The sequence below is a fragment of the Gordionus sp. m RMFG-2023 genome, chromosome 1, assembly GCF_954871325.1.
Source record: "Gordionus sp. m RMFG-2023 chromosome 1, tfGorSpeb1-WG-v2, whole genome shotgun sequence".
NCBI classification, from domain to species: Eukaryota; Metazoa; Nematomorpha; class Gordioida; order Chordodea; family Parachordodidae; genus Gordionus; species Gordionus sp. m RMFG-2023.
The window spans coordinates 38,041,004-38,066,249 of record NC_088775.1 but is presented as its reverse complement, the minus strand read 5'-3'; the positions used below and the strand labels follow the sequence as shown (position 1 = coordinate 38,066,249).

The following is a 25,246-nucleotide window of genomic DNA, read 5'->3' as shown; positions in this document are numbered from 1 at the left end:
GATGATAGTAAGCGGAGAGAGGATTTGATATTTAGGTTTTTATTTTGTTGGAAATTATCTTGGCCTTTAATTGGAGGCTGGAAAGATTTTTAGGATATGGAGAGATACGGTGGTTGTAAGGGTGAGGGGATGTATAGTTGCGTCTTTGTTAGTTGGGTTAAAGATTTCTGAATCTCTGAATTAGGAGGTTGGAGAGTCGTGATGAAAAATAGAAGATTTAGCACCAATGATCAAGAGAGAAGTTATTTAATAACTAGTGGATAACCCGTCAAGTATAACGGGAATAAAAAAATCTTAAACTATTATAAGAAATTTTTTTTAATACCTTTTTTTTATAAAATAAAGGAGAATCTTTTGTGAATATATATAGATTTTATTAAATTTTATGTAAAATATATGAACGTAAAATATATGAATTTGTAATTATAAATGTAGGAAGATATGGATAAATAGGTATTGTATATCATTTCCAGAGATCACCTATTAATGGTGAGAGAAAAGTATTATTTTGACTTTTAATGTTCAATTGGCTAAATATAATTTAAATTTATTTGTTAAATTTAAAATGCAATATGTACTTAGGAGTAGTAACTTTGATTGGCATATTGTGGCATAGTTACAAAGTTTAGGTATTTGAGCATTTTAATTCCATGAAATAAATAGGTATATAGAGAGTCCATTTGACTTTTTGTAAAGATAAATCTTTTACCTGAGAGGGTAAGATTGATGGGAATCATAAATTATTCCACTATTATATGGTTTTTTTAAATATTTAAATATTAATTTTGTTAAATTTCTTATGTTAAATTTCTAAGTCGCCGAATTTCTAAGTCGAGATTTTACGTAATCTTAAATAATATATTTCCTTAATGCTGAAATGGATTTTCTTTTTTCAATTTTATTATTTATCATACAACTTTTTTATTTTTCATTTTTCTAAGAAAAAAACAAAATCTTTTTCCAAAAAAATATAATTTTTTATTTTCATTTTCTAAGAAAAAAAACAAAAAAAAAATCTTTTTCAAAAAATACAAATTCCAAGAATTAGTCAAAAAAAATTAGTCACAATTCAAAAAAATCGATAAAAGAAAATAAAAAAAAATAACAATACAAAAATCGATAAAAGAAATAAAAATAATAATATCTCCCTAAGATTTCATAACAAATTTATCTTTATTTTTTTAATTGATATTTTAATAATTACTTGGGTTAGTTATTTGAGCATTTTATAATTAAATAAAATTTACCCAAAAATGCCAAAATCTTTAATAAGTAAAAATTTATTGCAATTTTCATTAGAACCATAAAAGAGACTTCCAGTGATAATTTTTTTTTACAATGCAAGTGAAAATGGAATGATTCAAGATCATTTTTAATAAAAATGCTAATTTATAATTAAATAAAATTTACCCAAAAATGCCAAAATCTTTAATAAGTAAAAATTTATTGCAATTTTCATTATTTGCAATTTTCATTAGAACCATAAAAATGACTTCCACTGATAATTTTTTTTACAATGCAAGTGAAAATGGAATTCAATAAAATATTTTTAAATTGTGGGCTTTGTTGGTTTGTATAAATATTTATATTTTCCATGATAATCTATATATAATATTAAATTTTATTTATATAATAATTTTACTTGACAGGGTAAGAAATAATTTTATCTTCTTAAAAATTTAAAAAAGGTTGTGATCTTCTTAAAAATCGTTAATTAAAAATGGTTGATTATAAGACAAAGAAAATAAATTTAAACCAATAAAATAAATTTAAACCAATGAAATAAGACCTTAATAAACCAATAAAAATAAAGATTAATAAGCCAATAAAAATAAAAAATAATAGCAAAATAATAACATATATAAGAAAGATTATATTACAAAATTTAATATAGAAGGTGGCTGAGTGGGAAGAACGTTTGCCTTTAAGACGTTAAGTCAGGGGTTCGTATCCCCTTATGTACAAAAAATTTTCTTAAAATTTAACATTAGAGAGATATAGTCTTCATCGATTTATTTAACATTAAGAAGATAGGAAAGTTGATAGGAAAAATAAAAATTAACATTAAGAAGATAGGAAAGTTGATAAGAAAAATAAAAATTAACATTAAGGATATACCAAAACGTTCATTTCTTGATTACGGTGATTATATATATAGATGATTGGAGACAGGTGGAGAGAGCTTTGGCTGTACTCTGGAATCTTTGGGAATTCTAGAAATAATGGGAGGTTTGTCGGATTTTAGGATGTTAATGATGTCGACATGAGTGGTAGGTGAAGGGGGAATAAATGTGTCTGATGTGGTTGGTGTGTAGGGCGTTATTGGATGAGGTGGAAGTATGACTGTGAGTAGGAAAAATGGAAAGGGGGTTTTGGAAGGTAGGAGAAGAACGCTTTCCGGACTCAGGACAAACAATGCATTTGGTTTTCTGCTTAGTGATGAGGTTATGAATTGAAGAGACTTACTTATGAAAGAGAGAAAAGACTGAGGAATATATATTTTTAAAAAAAGAAATTGTTATTGGGTGTATTTTTAGGTATAAATAAAATGTTTAATTTTGGCAGAGATTTAAGGTTATATAAGAAACATTGAGATTTAATTGAGTTTATATTTTAAGATTGAATGTATTAGAGCAAGAATTTTTTTTTTAAATAACGAAATTTGAGTTGCTATCTTAATGAAATATAATGGTAAAGAAAAATAAAATTGTACTATATGATAAATAAATAAAAAAATTAAGAGTAAAAAAAATGCTATTTTTATGGGGAGATTTAAAGATATGTAAGAAAATTTGAGTCTTGGAGTATAAAGAAATTTATTTATTGCTCAGATGATTGTGAGGATTAAATGTGTTCAAAATATATGCATGTTATGATGTGTAATATACTTAAAAAAATGTATAATATAAATGTTGAATTATTTGAAAGGTTAAATGTTATTAAAATATCTGTATATGAATTTATTTAATATTAATGTGTCATTAAATAAGTTTTAAAAAAAAGTAAAATATATAATATATATGTTTATTAGGTAACTTCTGATGTATAAAAAAAAAGATGGCAATGCTCGATTTTGAATTGGTCGTTGATATTGTAAATGATTGGTCAAATAGGTTTTGTTGGTTGGTATGTTGTGGGATTATTTATTTGGTCTGTTGTTTTTAACTTAAAGAATAGGAGGTCCTCATAAATTTGCAAATATTTGGCAATGTTGGTACTGGTAAAAAGATATGAGGGAATATTGAAAGATGCAAAATTGTTGATAACTAGGTAGTTTAATTTGAACATTTGATTATTGAATTTAGTTTATGATATAAACTGCATCATAGATGGGGGGATATCAATTAGTGAAGTGTGTGTCTAATGCATTTTCTAGATTGTGTGGATTAAAATGACAGTCTGGGTGGTAGGCCTTTTTGAATTGATTGGTACATTTGAATTTATTGAAGGTTTGATTGCATAAATACTAAATAGCTTTGTTGTGATTATATTAATACTGGCATATTGGTATTGTTGTTGAAGTATATTTGGATTAATAATAGATGGTCTTGGTGATATCAATGATGGATTATACTGGTTTTGAATTGATGGGTATATTTGAATTTCGTTATAGTTTTGATTTTATAAATATTTGCTTTGTTGTTATTGTGTTAATACCGGTATATTGGTTTTGTTGTTGAAATATTTTAGAATATGTCGTTGTAAATATCCTTCTTTTTATCTAATGCCTCTCAGAAGAAGCGAATCGAAGACTTTACATTTCCCTGAAATTTTTATACGAAGAGTCAAATATTAAACATACTTAAGTTTGTTCATCATTTGAAATTTCATCAAACGCGAGCTTTTTATTTCAATTACAGGTATTATGTGACAACATTGGTTTATGAGTGTTATACTAGTACTGTTAAAATTACTAGTTATAGTTACATTTCAAAAGTAATTAGTTGCATTGCAAGTTTAAATATTTGATATACTCATCATCTTCAATATTATTATTTTTATTATACAAAACTAGAATCAACAAATTTAATCAAAGGAATTTAAACGAAAATACAATTTAAGTAAGGAAATAATTTATAATTGCACTGAGAAAAATATACCTTATATTTATTTTTCATATTTAAGGCTTTATAAATATTTATTTGGTTTTAACAATAAACTATCTTCAAAATTGGTGTCAACGTAATCGTTTTCCTCTAAAATAAGTTTCAGTAAACTAAAGAAACGTTATACAGAACGTCTTGATATGAGTAAGACATCAATATTTAATAAACAATAATTTTATATTTGGGAAATATAAAGATGAGCATCGGAAATTTAAAAAAAAGGTAATAATTGTTATATTGAAATAAATTAAATTTACTTAAAAATTAATTATATTTAATATAAATATATAAGTTATGAAACCAGTATTTGTAATGTAAATTAATAATAAAAAAAACCTATTTCGGATATGTTTTATCAAAATATCCGCCGATCTCATTATAAAATTATCGGCGTGCAAGCCTACATTATATAATAAGTATACGGCGTTCTCTTATACTAATCGCCAACGAGCACGAGCGATATTTAATGCAATATTTATTTTTCCGACCTTTCCTCCTTGTTGATTTGGTCCCCGTAGCCGACAGTGTCAACTATGGTGAGCTTGAGGTTGACGTTGCCTTCCCTTAATTCGTATGTTTTTGATTGCAGCGATACCTGGAGCAAGTTATGAGGGCTGGGCAACGAATCGAACGATGTATTGAATAAGGAATCCATGAGAGTGGATTTTCCTAGGCCAGTTTCGCCTAGAAAAGTATAATTTCAAAAAAGGGGTAAAATAATTGACATAGTTTTAACTTTAATTCTTTCTTAGTTAGGATGCATGCGTAGGTTAATTTATTTTTTCTATTAAAATTATAAGGTATCGCGAATATAGAATAAATTTCCTACATGTTTTTTAGGGCTTTATATATAAATAAGTATAATAAAAATTGTGCAAATATTTTTGAAGTATGGGAGGAAAAAGTTTGGCTCTATCAAACAAATTTTCACAAATAACGTCATAACAATATCAGTTTGAAACATTTGCATCAATTATCGAATCGGTTATTTAAAAATGTACAAAAATAACATAATATATCCTCAAATCTCGAAATATGGAGAAGACATGTAAATTGTTCAAGGGTGGCGTTGCCATCACATGTTCACTTTCACGTAATTCTCAATATAAAAATATAATACCGATTTGAGTATTTTATTTTATTCAAATATTTTAAAACTATTAATTTTATGCAAATTTCTTTAATATAATTTTAAATTATGCAAATTCACATCCAACTAAATAGGCTACTTTTTATTTATAGGGCTTCTATTTTTGTAATAATGAATAATAAAAAAGACAATAAAAACAAGCCTAACTCAAAACATTCTCCAAAGTCTGTTTGAGCTTTGAAAACACCTGAAAACGAAAAATGCTTTTGAACCCTCGACCATTGTTAATATATTAAAAATCAGAAGATAATAAACAATATTAAAACCACAGTTTATAACAATAATAATTATTTTTTCAAAGTATGTTATAATCTATATATATAATCACCGTAATCAAGAAATAAACGTTTTCGTATATCCTTAATGTTAATTTTTATTTTTCTCATCAACTTTCCTATCTTCTTAATGTTAATTTTTATTTTTCCTATCAACTTTCCTATCTTCTTAATGTTAAATAAATCGATGGAGACTATATCTCTCTAATGTTAAATTTTAAGAAAATTTTTTGTACATAATGGGATTCGAACCCATGACTTAACGTTTTAAAGACACACGTTCTTCCCACTCAACCACCTTCTATATTAAATTTTGTAATATAATCTTTCTTATATACGTTATTATTTTGCTGTTATTTTTTTATTTTTATTGGCTTATTAATCTTTATTTTTATTGGCTTATTAATCTTTATTTTTATTGGCTTATTAAGGTCTTATTTCATTGGTTTAAATTTATTTTCTTTTTATTTCATTGGTTTAAATTTATTTTCTTTGTTTTATTAATTAATTAATCAAAATGATTTTTAAGAAGATCACAACCTTTATAAATTTACCAATTTTTAATCAAATTATAAATTATTTCTTACTCTGTCAAGTAAAATTATTATATAAATAAAATTTAATATTATAATTTATTTAATAGAATTTTCCTCCATATTTCAGGAAAAAAATCTAATAATATGGTAAGAATGAATATTATTAAATTTAAAATCAATTATTGTTTATAAGTTAAATTAAACTAATTATGATTTGTGAGTGTTAATAATAAAGTAGTAAGTCAAATTTATTTAATGGAATTTGCCTCCATAATTCAGAAAAAAACAGTAGGATGAAATATTTGAATTTGAACAAATTAAAAATCTAATAATATGGTAAGAATGAATATTATTAAATTTAAAATCAATTAATGTAAAAAAACATTAGGATGAGTTAAATATTTTTAAAATTTAATATTATTTTATCATTTAACTCAAATTTATTTAATAGAATTTTCCTAGATATTGATAAATTAGTATTGTATGTCATTTCCAGAGTTCAAAATTGTTGTTGAGATAAAATTTTTATACTGGCATATTTTGGGTGTTAATATGAGATAAATGTATTGGCTAAATATAATTTAAATTTATTTGTTAAATCTAATTTATAATAAGTACTTAGGATTAGTGAGGGAGGTTAATTTTTTGGCATGGGAAGATATTGTTAAATAGGTATTTTAAACTATTTGCAAAGTTCCCAAATTGTGGTTGAGATAAAAAAAATTTTTACTACCATATTTTGTGGTGGTGAACGTATATTTTTCATAAAATCTTTATGTAAGAAATCCTGTTAATGTTTTACAGCGACATACATTATATCAGGTTATCCAGGCTATTGCCGATACCTCAATTACTACTAGATTTTTCTATATAGATGCTCCTGGTAGATCAGGTAAGACGACATATCTTTATAATACTCTATTACACTATCTTAGAGGACAACAAAAAATGTCTTACCCTTTGCTACCACAGGAACTCCATACTTCTAACCTGTGTAGATTGTCCTGGGTTCAATTGCCACGATTTTAATCTTCCATCTCCTGACCCTATCACTCAATCTAATTTATATGACCCAATAATAGAAGCAGATATCGCAATGGTAATGTTAGCCAATTTAAATGTTTTACAGCGACATGCGTTTGATCAGGTTATCCAGGCTATTAACTATACCTCAATTATTACCAGCTATTTCTATATAGATAATGGGAAAAAGAAATACTCTCAATCTCCTTATTTAATGGAATTTACCTCCAAATTTTAGAAAATTCACTGAATGTTCTCCTCTATTCAATAAAAAAAAAATTCCTGTAATAGTTCATGCTTTTTTTATTCCCGTCATTCTTGATGGGTTATCAACTAGTAATATATATACATTAATAATATTAGTATAATATATTAGCTTTTTAAGATCAACTACTCAACTCAATCGCGCCTTTGCTCTAGTTGTAGTTCCCCCATCGACTTGAAGCGGCATAGTCTGCACTGCCGTTTTGACATGACGTATCCCTAAGCACATCCTATGCAATGGCATTATTTAAAGTAGAGATCTGCAAAAGTAGGTCCGGCCTCAGGCCGAGTTCGGACCTATTTTTTTAAAAAGAAATCGGGCTCGGGCTAAGCCGGGCTTAATATTTTTTTAAAAAATTCGGGCAGGATCGGGTAGGGTTTTGGAATTTTTTTTAATATTTCTAAATTTATCAATTTTATGTTCAATTTTTAATGTATAAAAATATTAGATTTTATTTATAGAAACTAGACGTCATATAATATATATCATTTATTTTGAGTAATTATAAAAATTAATTTCTATATTTAAATAATTCGGACCGGGCCAAAAAATATTTTTTTAAAAAATTCCGGTTTGGGTAGGGCCGGCAAAACTTTTAAAAAAATTGGGCCCACTAATTTAAAGTGCCCTAAAATCTGCTCAGATTTCATCGACCTTAGAACCTCTCAGTCTCATAAGATCTGATGGAAAACGTGTTGTTGACATTACTCAAATACCTTGGAAAAGAGATAAATTCCTATTATGGGACTATTCCTGTATTGATCCCTTAGGCCCTTCAATCTAAACTCAAACATATTGAATCTTAAAAAGCTGTCAAAAATCAATAAACGAAATATCCGAAGATTATATTTTTATACCTATGATCTCCCCTACATTAGCTCGGAGTCGTACTTATTTTTCTTCAAAGAATTTGGCTCATACATCCATAAATTTACAGATGAACCCTGCTGGGAAAGTTTTCACAGGAAAAGGCTTTTAATAGCCATATATAAGTAAAACTACATTAGCTTCATTGGAAGACTCCTTCTCAGGGATCCTATCTAAATATTTAATTTAAAAAAATTTTTAAGCTTTTTTATTAATCCTTTTTTTTATATATAATTGTTTTTTTAAATGTTATCTTTACTACTTTTTTTATGTATATAATTATCATACTAGTATTAATAATGTATTTATATTATTGATGAAGATCAACGGTCCGGTTCTATCGGTCATTGACTGATTGGCGAACCTATCTTTTTTGAGCCGCAATCTGGAACGGTTTTTTAAAATTAATTTTCAGTTCAGATAAGTTTTTTATTAATATTTAAATTTGCCTAACTATATTCAATTCATACAATTTTTAGAAAAATTTTACAAATATTTTATTTTATATTAATTTTCTAGAGGAGTTATTTTATTTTTTGCGACACTTTTTCTTTTTTATTCAATTTTATAATGTAATATACTATGAAAACTAAAAGTTTGTTTAAAAAAACATTTTATTTTTAAATTTGATTTGATATTGTTAACATGAAATACTTTTATATCTAATAAAATGATAAGAATTAAATTAGGTTAAAACGAAATCTTTTTAAAATAACAAAAAATTAAAAGATCGGCCCTGAACTGTTTTTTTATTTGAAAGGTCCCTTCATTAATTATTACAACATATTCTGGAAAAAAATTTAAATTATGAATGAAGTAAAAATATTTAATGATTGGGACAGAGATAAAAGTTACAAATTTAAGTTAAAGGGATTTAATCTTTTAAGAATAACGGGAGAACCTAAAAGAAAAAAATGGCGCACTCAGTAAACAATCTTTTACTCCAAAAGCACCTTCCATATTTTAAATTTTCCTCAACTCGGCGAATGGGCAAACCTCGAATTGAGTTCAGCAAAATTTGGCGGATTAATCAAATATATTAGTTTATGAAGATAAATAAATGAACTTTAAAATAGAATAGGCCTCTTCCGCATTTTCTTTTAAAAAAATGGCACTTTACAATATACATACACAAAGATAATATTAGCATTTACATCTTCCTTTTTTTTAACCATGATGAAAAAGCTTTTAATTTATAATAAAAACATATCCGCAAATTTATCAATCAACATCATTTATTACTTATTAGCCTCCCCAATTTAATAAGTTAGAAAATAAGAATTATTTCTTTTACCATAATCAATACTTAATTAACATAATCTTCTATCGATATAAAAAATTAAAATTAAATATCATGATATTATATTATATTTTTTTTAGCAAAAAAAAGGAGAAGAATAATTTAAGTCAAGGGCGGTCATTTTGGAAAAGGAATTCTATATTATCTTACTATATCAATAAGTGTGTGGCTTTCTTTGTGTATTATTATAATATTGCATAATACTTAATATAAATAAATGTAACAAGAAGATGATGGAAAACATCTTTTCCTTTTGTTTTAAAAAGATTTCTTTTATTCTTTTTTTAAATTGATTTATTTATATCATTTGAAGTGTATATATCTTTTTTCTCCTCTTTGCAACAAATGCGGAAAACGTCTATAAAAGAATGTTATATTTTAAAATTAAATAATTTTTATTTATAATTAGTATAGTTTTATCAGTTTTTTTGCTAAATTTTTAGATTTAAGAAATAAAAAATTGTAATTACATAGTTGTTGGATAATTTTTAAGTTTTATTATATTATGTTTAATTTAAATTCAATTAAGTCAAATTTTTTTCAAATGTAAAATATAAAATAGGTTCAAGTAAGCATAAGCGTGGCGAAGGAGGAGGGCGCCCCATCTTTTTCAATTTTGCCTGTCCATAAATACCATTTCCCACCTATACAACCCCCACCTCTCTTCCCTCCAAAATATTAATACATTAGATTACATTATAAACAATAATTTGAAAGAAAAATAAGTAATAATTTATAATTTTTTAAATAATGACTATAATAGAGATATGCAAAACAACGCCCAGCCCGATATTTAAAAAAAAACAAATTCGGCTAGAACTGAATAGGGCCTAATTTTTCGAAAATTTCGGCCGAGCCCAATCGGTCTTAAATTTTTAAATATGATATTACATTTTGTCAAATAAATTGAGAAATTTTAAAATTCTTGCAAGAAACAAGGCGCTTATTAAATTTTTCTATATTTATAATAATTCGGGCCAGGCAGGACGGACAAATAATTTTTATTTCGGGCAGGGCTTTTCAGGACAAATTCCGTTCGGGATTGAGCCGAGCTGGACAAGTTTTTTAAAGATATTTCGGACTGGACCAGGTTTGGGAAATTAGGCCCGATTCAGATCACTAGACTATAATCAAAATTTTGAGAAAAAAAAACTAACAATTTTTATAAAAATGTAAAATAGCCAAGGAACTACAATAGGCGAACCTAAAAATCTCTAATAAAATTTATGAAATAAAAATCCACCTATAAATGCCCCCCCCTCCTTCTTGAAAATCCTAACCGCGCCTATATTTTAAATTAATTTTGCAAGCTCTAAACTAATTGGGACATCAATATATTTTAATAAAAAATATAAGACATAAATAACTATTCTGTAAATTTAAGTAAGCGCAAACTTTATTATTAAAAATAACTAATAAGTATTTTTTTAAAAAAAGGAAGTTACCTATACATAAAATGTTGAATATGAATCCCTGTCTAATTGATTTGGATACCAACTGTTCGGGGAACGTGTCAAAACCCACGTGCCCATTCAATTTCAAGGTTCGAATAGATGAATCCTGTTGAAAAAGATAATATTACAATTACATAAAATATAAATCGAATGAAACTTTTTTAAAAAAGCAAGCAGTTTATAATTTTAGAAGCAAAAAGTAAAAGCAATAATGCGACCTAATTGAGAGTTTTCGAAAAACCAGTTTGAGTTTTTATTAATCTTTATTCAATTTCCAAGATACCAATTGAAATGCATTGCTCAATTAGGTGGCACTATAATTCACTTTTGGAAATTTATTTCGTGCATATTTATCATTATTTTTTTATAATATGTTACCAGTTAATGTTATATTTTTTCAACCTTTTGAGTGGGTTTTTTAAAAAATGAATACAATTTGTGTGAATTTTTCCACATATTTCTTATATAAATTATAAATGATTCAAAAGGTAAAGGCAAAATAATCTTGGTATTCTAAACATACCGAATTTTTCCGGTAAAATCAGATTTATTAAAATTTAAAAAACGCGCTCAAAAAATGATATAAGTTTAAAAAATAGCATATTGACGAAAAAAAACAATAGCTAGCATATGCGTTCCCTTCTTTTATAGACATTTTTTTTAATTTTTATGTTTTACCTGGTTAAAGGGGTTAATATTTTCATAATATAAAATATTATATCACATCACTTTTCTAAGTTATAAAGTTATAATTATACAATGAGATAGCATCATATTTAAAAAAATACAGACAATTGATGATCTGGTTGTTAAAAAAAATATTTTTTTGTCAAAATTTTTGTTACACACTCCTTGCGTTTATCTTATCCTATCGATAACATAAAACTCTTATAAAACTATTTGGTTTGAAATGTAAACGTTGGTATCAGAGTTGTTAAACCCTACTTCATAAAGTAGCGCGCTACAGCTGTCGCTATATGTCAAAAAAGTAGCGCGCTACTAGTTACTATTTTTAAAAGTAGCTTTGGCTACTTTTTGGGCTATTTTTATAAATTAAATATAGTAAGTTCTGATTATAAAAAATTTTATGTAATAAAAATCTATTTATGCTAATATTCATTTTTTATTTATTTAGTTGCATTTTAATAATAAAATCATTTCTATACTATAATCCCCAAATCTAGAGCGACGATCAGAAAGTATAAGTTTCGCCTTACTAAATAATCTCAACACTAACACCTGAGGGCAAGGCAGTATTTAATTTTATTTACATATTTTTAATATAAGAAAAATTATCAAAAATACTCTTTTATATTTTTAGATTAAAAACGCGTCTAGGGATTTTCTATTATATTAGTATCCTTTATTTCAAAAAAATTTCAGTGGAAGTCGTTTTTATGGTTCTAACTAAGGCATTAGTGTCGCGACAAAAAATTGTTGTATCAGGGGATATGGTAATTGATGGATTATCAACCAATAACATTGGCTGAACTGTATCAATTATAAAATCAACAATATCAGTCAATATCTGAAAAATATTGGCATGTGCAATATTATTAATCAATTTAGCTTAAATTGAATTGGTATTTTTCGATGTAGTCTCTTATATACTAAAATTATTACGATGTTTTTCTATCTCTTCAAAATTGTTGGCATGAACATCTTATAAAATAAATACTATTAGAATTTAAAAATGACAATTACCTTTAGGTGTTATTTGAAGTTATAGCTACTAGATTTATTTAAGGATATATATTTTTATATTTTAAACAAATAAATTTGTAGCCACCTTTAGTTTTTACATTAATTGAAAAATTTGTATTATTGTTTTCAAGAAAATTTTCTTCCAGGATACCTTCCATTTCATTAATATCAAAATTGTCTGACTCACATCGATTTGGATATCGATTTGCGATGACATTTTAAATAATTTACACCAGATAATTTAGGTTTATAATACAAAATATAAATTTTAATTTTCAAAATTAAATAATAAATTATAATATTATATTTAAATTTTCATGTTTACAGTTAAATTCATTATATCCAAAGAATGCCATTAAATAAAAAAATGTTATAAGATATATTTGCCTATTTTTTTTATAAAACAAGAAATTAATATATATGGTGAATTCCATAACCAACAAAAAAAAGAGCGCGCTAAAAAATAAATAATTGGAAAAGCGCGTTATTCGCTATCGTTACCAAAAAAGATAGCACGCCACTTTAACAACTCTGGCTGATACAACATTAAGTCTGGTAATTATAGCCTGATAATGATTTGGAGGTTACTATTATGGTTTGTTCGTATCGTTTTTTTTAAATAAATTATTTTTGGTTTGTTTTATTACGAAATTTCATCTGAATTAATTCTGAGAAATAGGATAATCTCATTAAGGAACTAAATAAAAATTTTTATAAATCCTGCCCGTTTTTTAAAGTTTTCCTAATTTTAGCGGTTTGATTTTATAATTAACTTAAGGTTGCGTGTAAAACATCAAAAAAATAAATTTAGAATGCTTTAATAACTTAATCGAAAACAAACAATCCCTTTTTAATAAAAAAAAGGCCTTAAAACTTTTTATAAAAGTTTAAACATTTTAAATCATACGTATGCTAAAAGTTTTATTGATATCATGCCAACCCTAAAGTGCTCTCAATTTATTTAATGCTCAACCAGATATGATTTATCAAGCTATCAAATAAAACCTAGGACTTTATCAAAATGAGATCTGTTCAATGTAATTAATATTTTTACTAAAGTTTGAAATCGATAATTTGTTAAATTTAGATATTTAAAATTCCTAAAAACAGTGAAAACGAGAATTTGATTTTTTTTTTAAATTTTATATCTGTACCATAACATCGTTAACTGTTTCGCTTAAATAAAATTATTTAAAATTTAGTAAAAAACTTAAAAAACTAAGTATATACTGATATTATTTTAAACAAAAATATAAATCCATTATAAAGTAAACTGAATATCAGGGTGTAGAAATAAAAAGAATTTGATAAATCAAAATTTATTATTCAGAATTTTCACCGTTTGAATAATACATAGTGGCCTTTCCAATGCTTAAACATTATAATAATATTAGATTTTTCATCAATGTATTTTATCTTATAGTAACCCTAACAAATAATACTCAAAAATATTAAATGAAAAAAAAAACTAATTTCCCAGCTTTTTCTAGTCCAAACCTGCTTTCAAAATTGGATTGGACTAGGCGAGGAAAACATTCATACCAAAAATTCCATTTTGAGAGCTCAACGTCTTATGATTCGACACATTCTTTAATACAAAAAAGTGTAAATATTATTTTACTAAACGTTTCTGATTCAGTTTGGTATTTAATTATTAAATACCAGGTGCGCTCTGCCATCATTGTTCGACGCATTGTGATATGTTTAATAACTTTTTGCAAAGGATTTTGTGATTTAAATGAATATCTTTAAAAGATCTTTTAAGACTGATTATTTAACTTTTTGGTAAATTATTTAGTCGAATATATAAATTGTATCTATTAACGTATTCTGTACACGCTCACTAAGATTTTTTAAATCGTAAAATGTTTAATATTTGTTTCAGTAAGGTTTGAACCTCTATTTGCTAAATCTCGAGGCTTACATAATATTATTTTCTAATATCTTAATCGGGCCGTTTTCAAAAATCGACTCATAATCGGGCCGTTTAACAGCACTAATGAAAGATACCTTTTCTATTATAAATATAACTAATTTTCGTAAAATGTTTAAAACTTACTTTTGCATGTTTAAATAAAAATTTGACGGTATTCTTTATTTTACTATGAATAAAGCTATCACATAAATAAGAGGGTACAATATTAAAAATCTAATTTAAATATATAATAAAATCCGATTTTTTTTAACTTACATTTTTTGAAAATAATCAATTATTTAAATATACACCCTGCTAAGCATATAATTTGATCTCGCTAAAACCAATACTAAATAATAGGGATGTGCCAATATTTTTATCGGATAGGGGCCGATATTTCATCCTTTTAAAATTGGTTATCGGCCGATATTATAAAAAATTTCCCGATCCGATAAAATGGTGTCGTAATTTTTTTAAAATTTATTTCAAATTTCATAATATATTTGTTTATTACTTATTATGCAATAATTGATTTATCAACAAAAATGAAAACTTATTATAAAAAATGCATAAATATATTTCTGTTTTAAATTGAATGTCGTACCTTTTAGTACCATTACGGTTCTTATTTAAATTTATTTTTAAAATAGTTTACTCCCATTCCGGTTATTTTTGAACAAATATCGATTCGTTCCTTCTTGGTTTGTTCCGGTTTAAGTTTTTCTTATTTGTCAAATAAAGATATTTTAAAAATTAAACCAAATAAAAATTGAATAAAAATGAGTCGAATTTCTTTATTTTATAATAAAACAAAACATTATATGAAATCATGAAATAACAAATTAAATGCTTACAACGAATTATTCGTTATTCGATTCGAATTTTGACACATTTATTCGATTTGGAAATTAGATGCGATTCCAATAGATTGAATAATGAAAAAGATTATTCTATCGGATTGCGGATATTCTTTGAAAATATTATCATTATTCGAATTTCTTATATATTTTAAAATTATTCAAAAATATATCATTCGAAATTATTCATAAATATTAAAACATGTTTCTTGTGAAACTTTTTATTCTATTTTTTTATTTTATCTCTTCCATTTTTTTCCCGTTTGAAAAACTTTTTTAAAAAATAAAATTTTCGAATCAAATATTCGAAAAATCTAATCAAATATTGGTTTTATTGAATAAGAATAATAAATACCATTATTTCATTTATATGATTTGATTCGAAATGAATAATCCAATTATAATAAATTTGTACCATTTATTTTTTTTAAAATTATATTTCAAATTTCAAATCATTTAAAATTATTAAATAAAACTTAAAACCCGTTATAAACCGATTAGAAAATATTATATCGGTTCGGTTCTTAACGGTTTCGCGTTTTAGTACTGATAAGTCTTTGAATATTTTCATGGAATTTATAAAATTAAATATATCGAAAAAGAAAATTTTATAATATCAATGAAAATCAAATTGTTATTTTATCAGTGATAAAATGATGATAATTTTTTTTAAAGAAAAATGAATGCATATGTAAATTTAAAATTAAATATTTTAAAACAATTTCACATAACGAGTAATAAAAAGGGGAAAATAAACTATATATAAAATATGTTTTTTTTTAAAAAAATTTTTAAATAAAATTTAAAAAAAATATATACATAAATAATAATCACGTAGGTAAAATATTGGCAGGTATAATTAATTAAGTTTATAATAATAACTAAAATAGTTGTATAATAAATATATATTTGTTGTTATTATTATAAATCACTATATTATTGCACATTGTCAATTAACCTGAAAGGGTAATTTACTGTCAAAATCATAAAATAAATATCAGAGTTTATGTATGAATGCGCGCATATTTAGAAAATGCAGAATTGTGCTGTTTTGAATATGAGGTGTTGTAAAGGCTAAAAAAACGAGAAGGGGGTGCGGGAGGAGGAACAATTGAGTGATTTTTTTTCATTAAAATTTTAAGGAAAAAAAAAGCTTTTAACCGGTTCTTAATCAAGATTCATGAGTTCAGATGCATAATATATTTTTTATTAATTTTTCCATTTAAATAAAATTTTATTTTTTTTAAAAAAAAAAATAGAAAAAAAACTTAATTAGAAAATTTCAATAAAACTTAGTAGAATCTCATGAATTTTAAAAAGACGTAGAAAAAATATTTCTTTTATTTATTTTTTCTTACATTAAAATGAAATTTTTTATTTTCCGGTCATGGGTTACTTTATTTGAATATTTACTGATATGATATGATGTCAAAATGTATTAGCAAATAATTAATTTTTTAAAAAGGTAAAATAAATAAAGGTGAAAAATTGTAGAAATAGAATTTACAGGAAAGGATAGGGGATAAAAAAAGGAAGCTTGGAAAATGGAAGGTTATTCAATGGAAGAGATGAAGCTTAAATAGTTAGAACGAATGATGGCGGTAGCAAGTCTTTGGCGTAAGAAGAGGGATTCCTTAGGCTGGTAGGTTTTTTCACGGATCCGTTTGCCTAAATCTTTGAAAAAACGTTGAGCTTTGCTACCGAAGGTGGTGAGAATGGTGCAGGCGATGGGTATGAATAAGAAAGAAGGGTCTAGAAATGTACTTTATAGTTTGTGTATTTATTACTATAAATTTATTATAATTACGCTAGTATATGAAAAATCTTAACTAGATGAAAAGAAGATATATGCGTTTTTACGGAGTCTTTGAATGAGCACACTCTCACGAGTGGAATTTCGCAGTATATAAAATAACCAAGGGAATGTAAATTGGGAGGGGGGAGCTAACACATGACTAATATTTTTATTTTATTATTTTAGATGCACAAAAAACTTATATATTGCCACAACCCAAAGGAGGGGTTCCATTAGAAGTTTTCTATACAAAATGATATTAAATCGATCATTTTTTTTGTATTTATATTATTCTACTCTTTATATAAAAAATTAATTAATTAAATATAAAAAGGTATTTTTGTCTTTTATTATATTAAAAAGGAAAGATGATGAAACCCCTAAATAATATTTAAACAATCTAAGTAAAGCCTTGTGTAACATAATCAAATTTAATATCTAATAATCCGTTTTACAAGAATTTTTTTTAAACTAAGGAATTAGGTGTTGTGTACATAATTTTTTTTATCTAACCCTAGATTTAATAATATTATCTTAGATGATGTATACTACTAAATTGGATATTTATTAACTAAAAGTGTATGTACATACATATAGGAGTCATCTCAGTAGCGTCAAGGGTGGGAAGGGCAGGGACTTGAGCCCATTGAAAAATTTGAAGAGTCCCCTCAAAATTTTGAATTATTTTATATCAAATGTAATTTTGATAATGTTAGCTAAAAAGATAATTTTGGATCATGTTAACTAAAAAAAGGTATGGATAATGTTAGCTAAAAAAAAGCCTGATATTGTAAAGGCTAGTGATGCCCCTGAGTCAGTTACAGCACCATTTTGTGGTTTGCATGTCACCTCATTGTCTATTTATCATATGAATATGACTCAAAGAATTATTTTATATCTAATGTAATTTTGATAATGTAAGCTAAAAAAATAATTTTGGATAATGTTAGCTAAAAAAAGGTATGGATAATGTTAGCTAAAAAAAAGGTATGGATAATGTTAGCTAAAAATGTATGAAAATAATTTTTTGAGCCCCCTGAGATTGTAAAGGCTAGTGATGACCCTGAGTCAGCTACAGCACCATGTTGTGGTTAGCATGTCACCTCATTGTCTATTTATCATATGAATATGAATGCACATTAATCTCATTTAATCGACGTGCAAATTAAAAAATGGCGCTACACCTGACTCCAATATATGCACACTTTTTAGGTTCATTTAATAAATAAATCGCCAGTCTAGTAATATATAAACATTATTGATTATATTTGATGTTTGAAAATGTAAAATATTGGTAAATTTTGTGGAAACTTGGGTATTTTAAAAGTTGTCACTTGCTTTGTTATAAAAAATGACTCTATAATCTATCCCTTAAATCAAGTAATTATAAAAGAATTGAATTTTTCGAATATGTTAATCAATATAATCCTGACTGAGCTCTTGTTCTGAGGCTATGGTAGATATAAAATTTAATACATCTACGGATAATGTCATCTGTTCTGGCTTATTTCGCTCTCCTTGATAATATAAAATTGTATAAAAAAAAATCCAGGAAGCCATAAAATTATTTGCCATATCAGCTTCTATAGCAAGTAAACTTTTTCAACTGCAGCTAGTTTAAAAGAAAAAGGAACATGCCAATAACTTGATATGTTAGATACTTAATTGGAGATCAATTTTATTTTTTAATTTACTTAATTAATGTTTCTTAATTATATCTAATAATAATTAGAATAAAATAAATATAAATAAAATTATTGCCTAATATTTAAATTTAATACATAACATTATAATAGACAAAGATCTTAAAGAATATTATAAATACTTTTAGTTTGGAAATATATTTCCTAATTCCATTTATAATAAAATTGGGGTATAAAGGTCATGTCAGACTTGGGCTAAAAAAATCAATTTTTCTAGTAGATTCCTACATAAAAATTTCTGAAATAGCAAAAATCAGTGAATCAAAAGAAATACTTGGAAAGAAATTTCATTTATATTAGCAACCAACTTTCTATTTAAAAAAAATAATCAAAATTTCAATAAAATAGTCAAATTCTACTTATAGATTCATTCCAGTCTAACACTATTTTGGACTGAATATTTAATTTGATATTTGTTAAATCATTCATTATTAATAAAAAGTATTCCTTCAAAAGTATTCCTCATATATTCCCTCTTATAATCATCAGTTTTATTTATATTTAAAATTTCAAAACTAATGCTTAAATTTTTTAGAATTATCGCCTGTAAGAATTTAAATTCAATTAATACTATATTATCCATATAATGATGTCTAATCAGTACCTTTATATTGAATATGAATATATAATTAAAATCACAGGAAATAAATCGGTTAATATATTTTGGACCCATAACTATAAGCATTAGGCCCAAATCCCTATGTCACATATAAATTTTTTATTCACTAACTTAAGTTTAATTGTTCTTTTATTAAATCATATTTAAAAAATGTTGTATTAATAAAAATCAAGTTAAACCAAAATACTTCAATTATCCACAATCAATAACCTAATCTTATCAATTTGACTTGCATCAATTTAATAAATGATAAAAATATGAATGCATAACTAACATTAATAAAATATAAAAAATAAGTTGTACATTTTTTCAAGCAACGTTAAATACTACATTTAAATCACTGATGCAGCTTTTGGTGATAACCATCTATAAATGTTTTAGAGTATAATCTATATATTAAAAGGTGCTTAACATTGGCGTACGCAGCGAGGGAGGGCAGGGGGGCAAATCCCCCCAAAGCCAAAAAATGCAGATGCCGGATATATTTTTCAAAAATATTTTTGTTTAGAGTGTTGTGCAGATTTAATTTAAAACATATCCATATTTTTTAATTCGTTTGTAAATAAAAATTTTAACTTGTAAAAATTGATAAGAATATATAAATATGTTATTTTAACAACTTTTTACAAGTCAAATAATTTTATTTTCAAATAAATTAATAAATATTGAAATGTTTTAAATTAAATTTACACAGTACTATATTAATTTATATTTGTTAATATTTATTCCTATCTCATATTAAATATATATTTAATTACATTTATTATCACATTCATCACTAAGTTTATCAATTAATTTCGATTTTAAGTTTTCCAGCGTAATATTATCTTATTATTTTCAAATTTTTAGTGGCGTAATATTTATCTACCATTTTTAAATTTCTAGTAAATAATAATTATTCTGAAATTGTCCAACAGGGAGAAAGAAATTGCAACCTTGTCCTACGAGATAGAGTGTCCGCCATCAAGCAGTAACAGCTTTTATGGAGTTAGAAGAGCCGATTATTTGCTATTACTGACATATCACAATGGCCTGAAAGAAATTTTTCCTTAGAAGCAAGAAAATTATTGGATTCAATGCTTATTCCAAATTTTTTTTCTCATTAGAATGTACAACTATTTTATGTATTACTTTTCAAAAACATGATGACTTGATTAAGAAGATGAGAATAGCGGAGAGCATTTTATTAGAATTCAAGGAAATTAGGGCTAAATGAAGAATTTCATATTTTATATGTTATTGTTAAGTCAAAAGCAGAGCTATACGTGTTTAATATTTGTCTCACTCGACTTGCAGCAAGGCAAGCTCATAGTTAAAACATTAATATAGGATCAGTAGAAGAGTATATCTTAGATACAAATACATTTATAAACCAGCATTTACCAATCTGCAAATATTATTTCCATAAAAGCCCTCCCAACCTTTTTCAGATGATGATAGAAAAAAAAATATTTGTTGGATTTTTATCATGAAGATGTTAAAGTATCTTATGATGCCTTATTAGCTGAATAACTATGTTTATAAGATTAACTATGGTTGATACAGTCCCAAAAAATGCTATATATGCTCTGCATTATTTCAAACCATTTTATATTATATTCCCAATGTATTAAAAGGGTTTATATCAGTGGCGTAGCTACGGGGGTGGTTTTCGGGTTTGGACCCCTCCCAGAGCAAAATTATTTTTTTAGATTATACGTTCAAAAGACAAGTGACTTTATATCAAATAAATACCATTAATATTTATATATTTTGGTTTTGATGTTAGTGAGAGGATAATATATTACTAATGAAATTATTCTGGGTAGTATTATTATAAAGTCATTGAGAATAATCTACTAAATTATAATAACATATTATTGATGCATTTAAAAAATATATTTAATATATATTATCGAAGATATGGTTATGATTTTTAAGATAAACCCGGCCAAAGGCCGGGCAAAAGGCCCATTAAAGGTGGACTGGGGGGCCCCCCAGGCTTATATGTATGGACCCCCTCTAAAGAAAATTTCTAGCTACGCCACTGGTTTATATATATTATCAACTCTTCCCAATAGTAAATTAATGAGAGAACACTCTCTTTTTTAAGAAGAATAACAGAGCCCTGCAGAGGTACCATTTGCAGGGCACAACCCGGATTTTTACAGCTAAGCTCAATTTTCAGGCCCGGCCCGGCCTTTTTTAAAATAAAATTTTCAGGCCCGACCCAGATTTTTTTAAAATAAATTATATTTATTTTTGATTTTTATAGCTACTAATAACGATTTCATATATAGGCTGTTTTAAAATATACAGTCCGGCCCGGATATTTTTTTAAAAAAAATTTTCAGGCCCGGCCTAGATGTTTTTTTAAAATATTCAGGCTCAGCCCAGGTGTTTTTTTTTTTAAATTTGGGCCCGGCCATATGGTCCAGCCTGGGGGCAGAGCTTGAAGGTCTCTGAAAAACATACCAAGAAGTACAACTTTTGAAAGTAGATTGAAAGGTTTGGATTTTTTGAATATTCATAGGCATTTGACAAGCAAGGATGAGATAATTGAAAAATTAGCTCAATCCCAACGAAGATTGGATTTTACATTGTAAATATACAACATACAAAATACAATTATTCCCTAAGCTTTTTGTGTATTAATTTATATTTCTAACATTTAAATTTTTTATACTTTATATATAAATTTTAAAGCTCAAAAAATTCAAATTTCTATTTTGGGTCATTTAAGTGATTCTTTACATATAATTTTTTTATAATTCACATTAATTTAAAATTGTGTATTAGAAATAGTTATTAGTCCTAATAAATTTATGCTTGATATTTTTAAAAAAATAATATTTCTTAAAAAAATTTATTATCCCCCCCCCCCAGACCAAATTCCTGCTACGCGCTTGGTGCTTAAATATCTATATTTTGGTATAGAGGATTGGAAATATCTAGTGCAAATGTAAGTCTTTGTAAATATCATTTCAGGTCAACAAAAATTACCCTCTAGTAAGTCTTTGTAAATATTATTTCAGGTCAATAAAAATTACCCTCTATACCCCAGTCCCTCTCCAAACCCAAAAATGGATAGCATGTGTGTTCCTAAAGTTCAATCATTTTAATTTTTATAAATATTTAAAAATTTGTAAAAAAACTAAATAAAAATTTTTTAAATTAAACTAACAAATATGATTAAAAATAATGTACAAATATAAATATATATATAAGGATTACTATGATTTTAAATGATAAACATAAAATTTACTGAAAAGAGCTTTAAAATAAGTATAATTTATAATTTTTCTTTAAAAAAATGGTATAAAAACAAAAATATTTTACCAAATGTTATATTAGTGGGGGGATGGGCACCCTAAATCCTTTCTAAAGAAAAAAAATCTTGTTATCTTTTTGGAATTAACCAGACCTGAATTCTTAGGCTCCACCATTGGTTTAGAACTGATACATCTCTAATATTAGTCACACAAAGAGATATAAAATATAATATTTGGTAATATTTAAATATAAATAAAATAAATTTTTTAAAATTAATTATGTTTATATTAAATCCAATATATCTAAATTTAGATTTTATTAAAAATATCTTAATTTTATCATATTTATTTTTTAAAAAAACCTTTGATAAAAAAAAATTATTACTAGTTATTTAAGCTAACATAAATCTAAAAATATATATTACTATAAATAATTTATATTATGTAATATATGTTAATAATTTTTACTTTTTTTGCAGATATCGTCATGATGAAAATATTTTTTTATAATGGAATATTTAAAGTTATCAGAAATATAATGTGTCATCAATCATTAAAACTATTATCAGCTGACAAATATCAAAATGTCATTGTGTTATATAACAAAAATGAATAAAGAATACATTTAAAAATATTTTTGAAGGTGGTTTGATTTTTATATTATAATATTGATTCGATCATTAAATAAATCCTAATCAGATATAAAGTAATCCTAAACCAATGATAGCTAAGGGGGCTCCTCCTTTCGAAATTTTAAGAGAGAAGGTGGTTGAACCCTCCCTGCCCTTTAAAAAGATTTTAAAATTTGATTTTGATATTGCAAAATGTTAACGGGACTTTTTAAATTTATTTCAGAAAATTCATTCCAAATGTAAAAAATATAAGTAATTAATGTCGAATAGAAAATTTATTTTTGATTAATATATAAAATATAAAGCTTAGCCAAAAGTTTATATTTAATACTTTTAAATTATAGACAAGATTCTAAACTCAAGCAAAAAAATTTTTTTTTATTAATTCTATTTTGGGCTAGAATTTATACTTCATTATCCTATCGAAAATCAAATAGAATTTTTTTTCTGTTTTATATATTTTTATAGCCAGACCGCGCCCTTGATAGATAAAAGATAAAGAAGTAAGAAGTTTTATTTTCAAATATTTTTATTTCCATTATTTATATTTTCATTTTATATATTATCAACCAATTCAAGAAAATTTTCAGGATGTTAAAAGGTAAAAAAAAAATTATTATATTAAATAAAATACTAAAAAAAATCAATTATTTGTAACATGTTTAGTAATATAAAATAATTTTGTTTATTTACTAAAATAAACGAATAATTAAGAAAATAATGATTTTGAGTATTCAATATCTATATTATAATTTTCCGATGTCCTCGCTACGGTGTGTCATCGTTACTTATTTATTTTTATTAAAAAGTATCCAAAAATAATAATAAATACTTTATTTAAAAATATCCAAAAAAAATAATAAAAAAATTAATATTTCATCATATGTTTTGTATACGTATTTCCTCAAATCATTCTATTCTAAATTCAACTCAACAGTATTCAAGTAAATTCAATTCTAATGGGTAACATAAAATTTTAACTAAAATTTTGGGCAGATTTATAGTAAAATATTATATTCAAGTAAAATTAGAAATAATTGGTAATACATAAAATTTAAATTACAATGTTGTGCAGATGAAAAGTAAATTATAGAATATTGAAGTAAATTATATAATTATAGATATCAATTAGAAAGACACATTTACTGGTGACTCCTCTTGGGGTTTGTAATAAATCATATAAAATATTATTTATAGATAATATATTAAAAATAGAATGGAGCATTCGAATTAATTAATTAATAAATTTGATGTGATTATTTTAAAATAAAAATAACTAATAAGTAGTCGTAGTCGTTTTATTATAGGGTTCAGTACATTATTATTTTTAAATTTTTCTTTTGTTTTTATTTTAGATAACAGACCCTGTCTTAACCTCTCTTGTATAGATGCTGATTTATCTGACATTAATAAAAGAAAAAGATGGCAGGTTGATTAACAAAATAAATCGAGAGATCGTGAAACCTAGCAAAATTTATTAACAATACAAGATAAAGTTAGTCATCTATATATATACTAAAAATGCATAAATGTTCTTCTTATATTTTCTTACATTTTTAGATTACATATTGTCGTAACATTCGTTAATGTAACTTTGTTAATTATAAATCTTCTTGATAAATTGTTTATTCGTAATATGATATGCAATTATAATCTTGTTGAATATATAATAGTTCCGCGATACATATAAACACATAAAACATTATTAATTGATTGATTGATTGATTTAACTACCAATCTTCACGTCAGTCACAACACCTTCCCCTTTTACTAATCTCACCATATACCATTAAA

At 25.1% G+C, this 25,246-nt stretch overlaps 2 protein-coding genes across 9 annotated transcripts in view; one reads left to right on the top strand and one right to left on the bottom strand.

Moving 5' to 3' along the window:
• Nucleotides 1-23,355, bottom strand: part of LOC135922435 (septin-2-like) — a 39,847-nt gene extending 16,492 nt beyond the window's left edge. Inside the window, exons 1-4 of one of the 4 annotated variants that reach the window (XM_065456808.1) lie at nucleotides 15,450-15,522; nucleotides 15,251-15,318; nucleotides 10,968-11,082; nucleotides 4,595-4,790 (exon numbers count right to left, since the gene is read on the bottom strand). In XM_065456808.1, coding sequence (XP_065312880.1) covers nucleotides 4,595-4,790; nucleotides 10,968-11,082; nucleotides 15,251-15,256 — 317 coding nt within the window. In that variant the 5' untranslated portion in view covers nucleotides 15,257-15,318; nucleotides 15,450-15,522. Of the gene's footprint in view, nucleotides 1-4,594; nucleotides 4,791-10,967; nucleotides 11,083-15,250; nucleotides 15,319-15,449; nucleotides 15,523-22,972; nucleotides 22,993-23,288 lie in introns of those variants that run through there. The other 3 variants (XM_065456807.1, XM_065456810.1, XM_065456809.1) reach the window with 3 other exon arrangements.
• Nucleotides 6,052-9,635, top strand: LOC135931537 (uncharacterized). Of its 5 annotated transcripts, none has more exons than XR_010573077.1 (5): nucleotides 6,052-6,126; nucleotides 6,175-6,214; nucleotides 6,872-6,959; nucleotides 7,003-7,426; nucleotides 7,476-8,759. XR_010573077.1 is itself a non-coding variant. In XM_065468729.1 (5 exons), the coding sequence occupies exons 2-5, from the start codon at nucleotides 6,212-6,214 to the stop codon at nucleotides 9,621-9,623; spliced, it is 324 nt and encodes a 107-aa protein (XP_065324801.1). In that variant the 5' UTR covers nucleotides 6,052-6,126; nucleotides 6,175-6,211; the 3' UTR covers nucleotides 9,624-9,635. The 5 variants fall into 5 exon arrangements, 2 of the variants coding, with proteins under 2 accessions (XP_065324801.1, XP_065324800.1); XR_010573076.1 differs by having other exon boundaries at nucleotides 7,467-8,759; XM_065468729.1 differs by lacking the exon at nucleotides 7,476-8,759 and adding an exon at nucleotides 9,603-9,635 and having other exon boundaries at nucleotides 7,003-7,214.
• Nucleotides 23,356-25,246: the final 1,891 nt, after the last annotated feature.

Bases quoted from the DNA above. Each gene is read 5' to 3' on its own strand.
- LOC135931537 (XM_065468728.1), top strand. The intron at 6,960-7,002 runs GTAAGACGACAT...ACACTATCTTAG, and splicing joins AGATGCTCCTGGTAGATCAG to AGGACAACAAAAAATGTCTT. The intron at 7,215-7,266 runs GTTATCCAGGCT...ATTTCTATATAG, and splicing joins AGCGACATGCGTTTGATCAG to ATAATGGGAAAAAGAAATAC.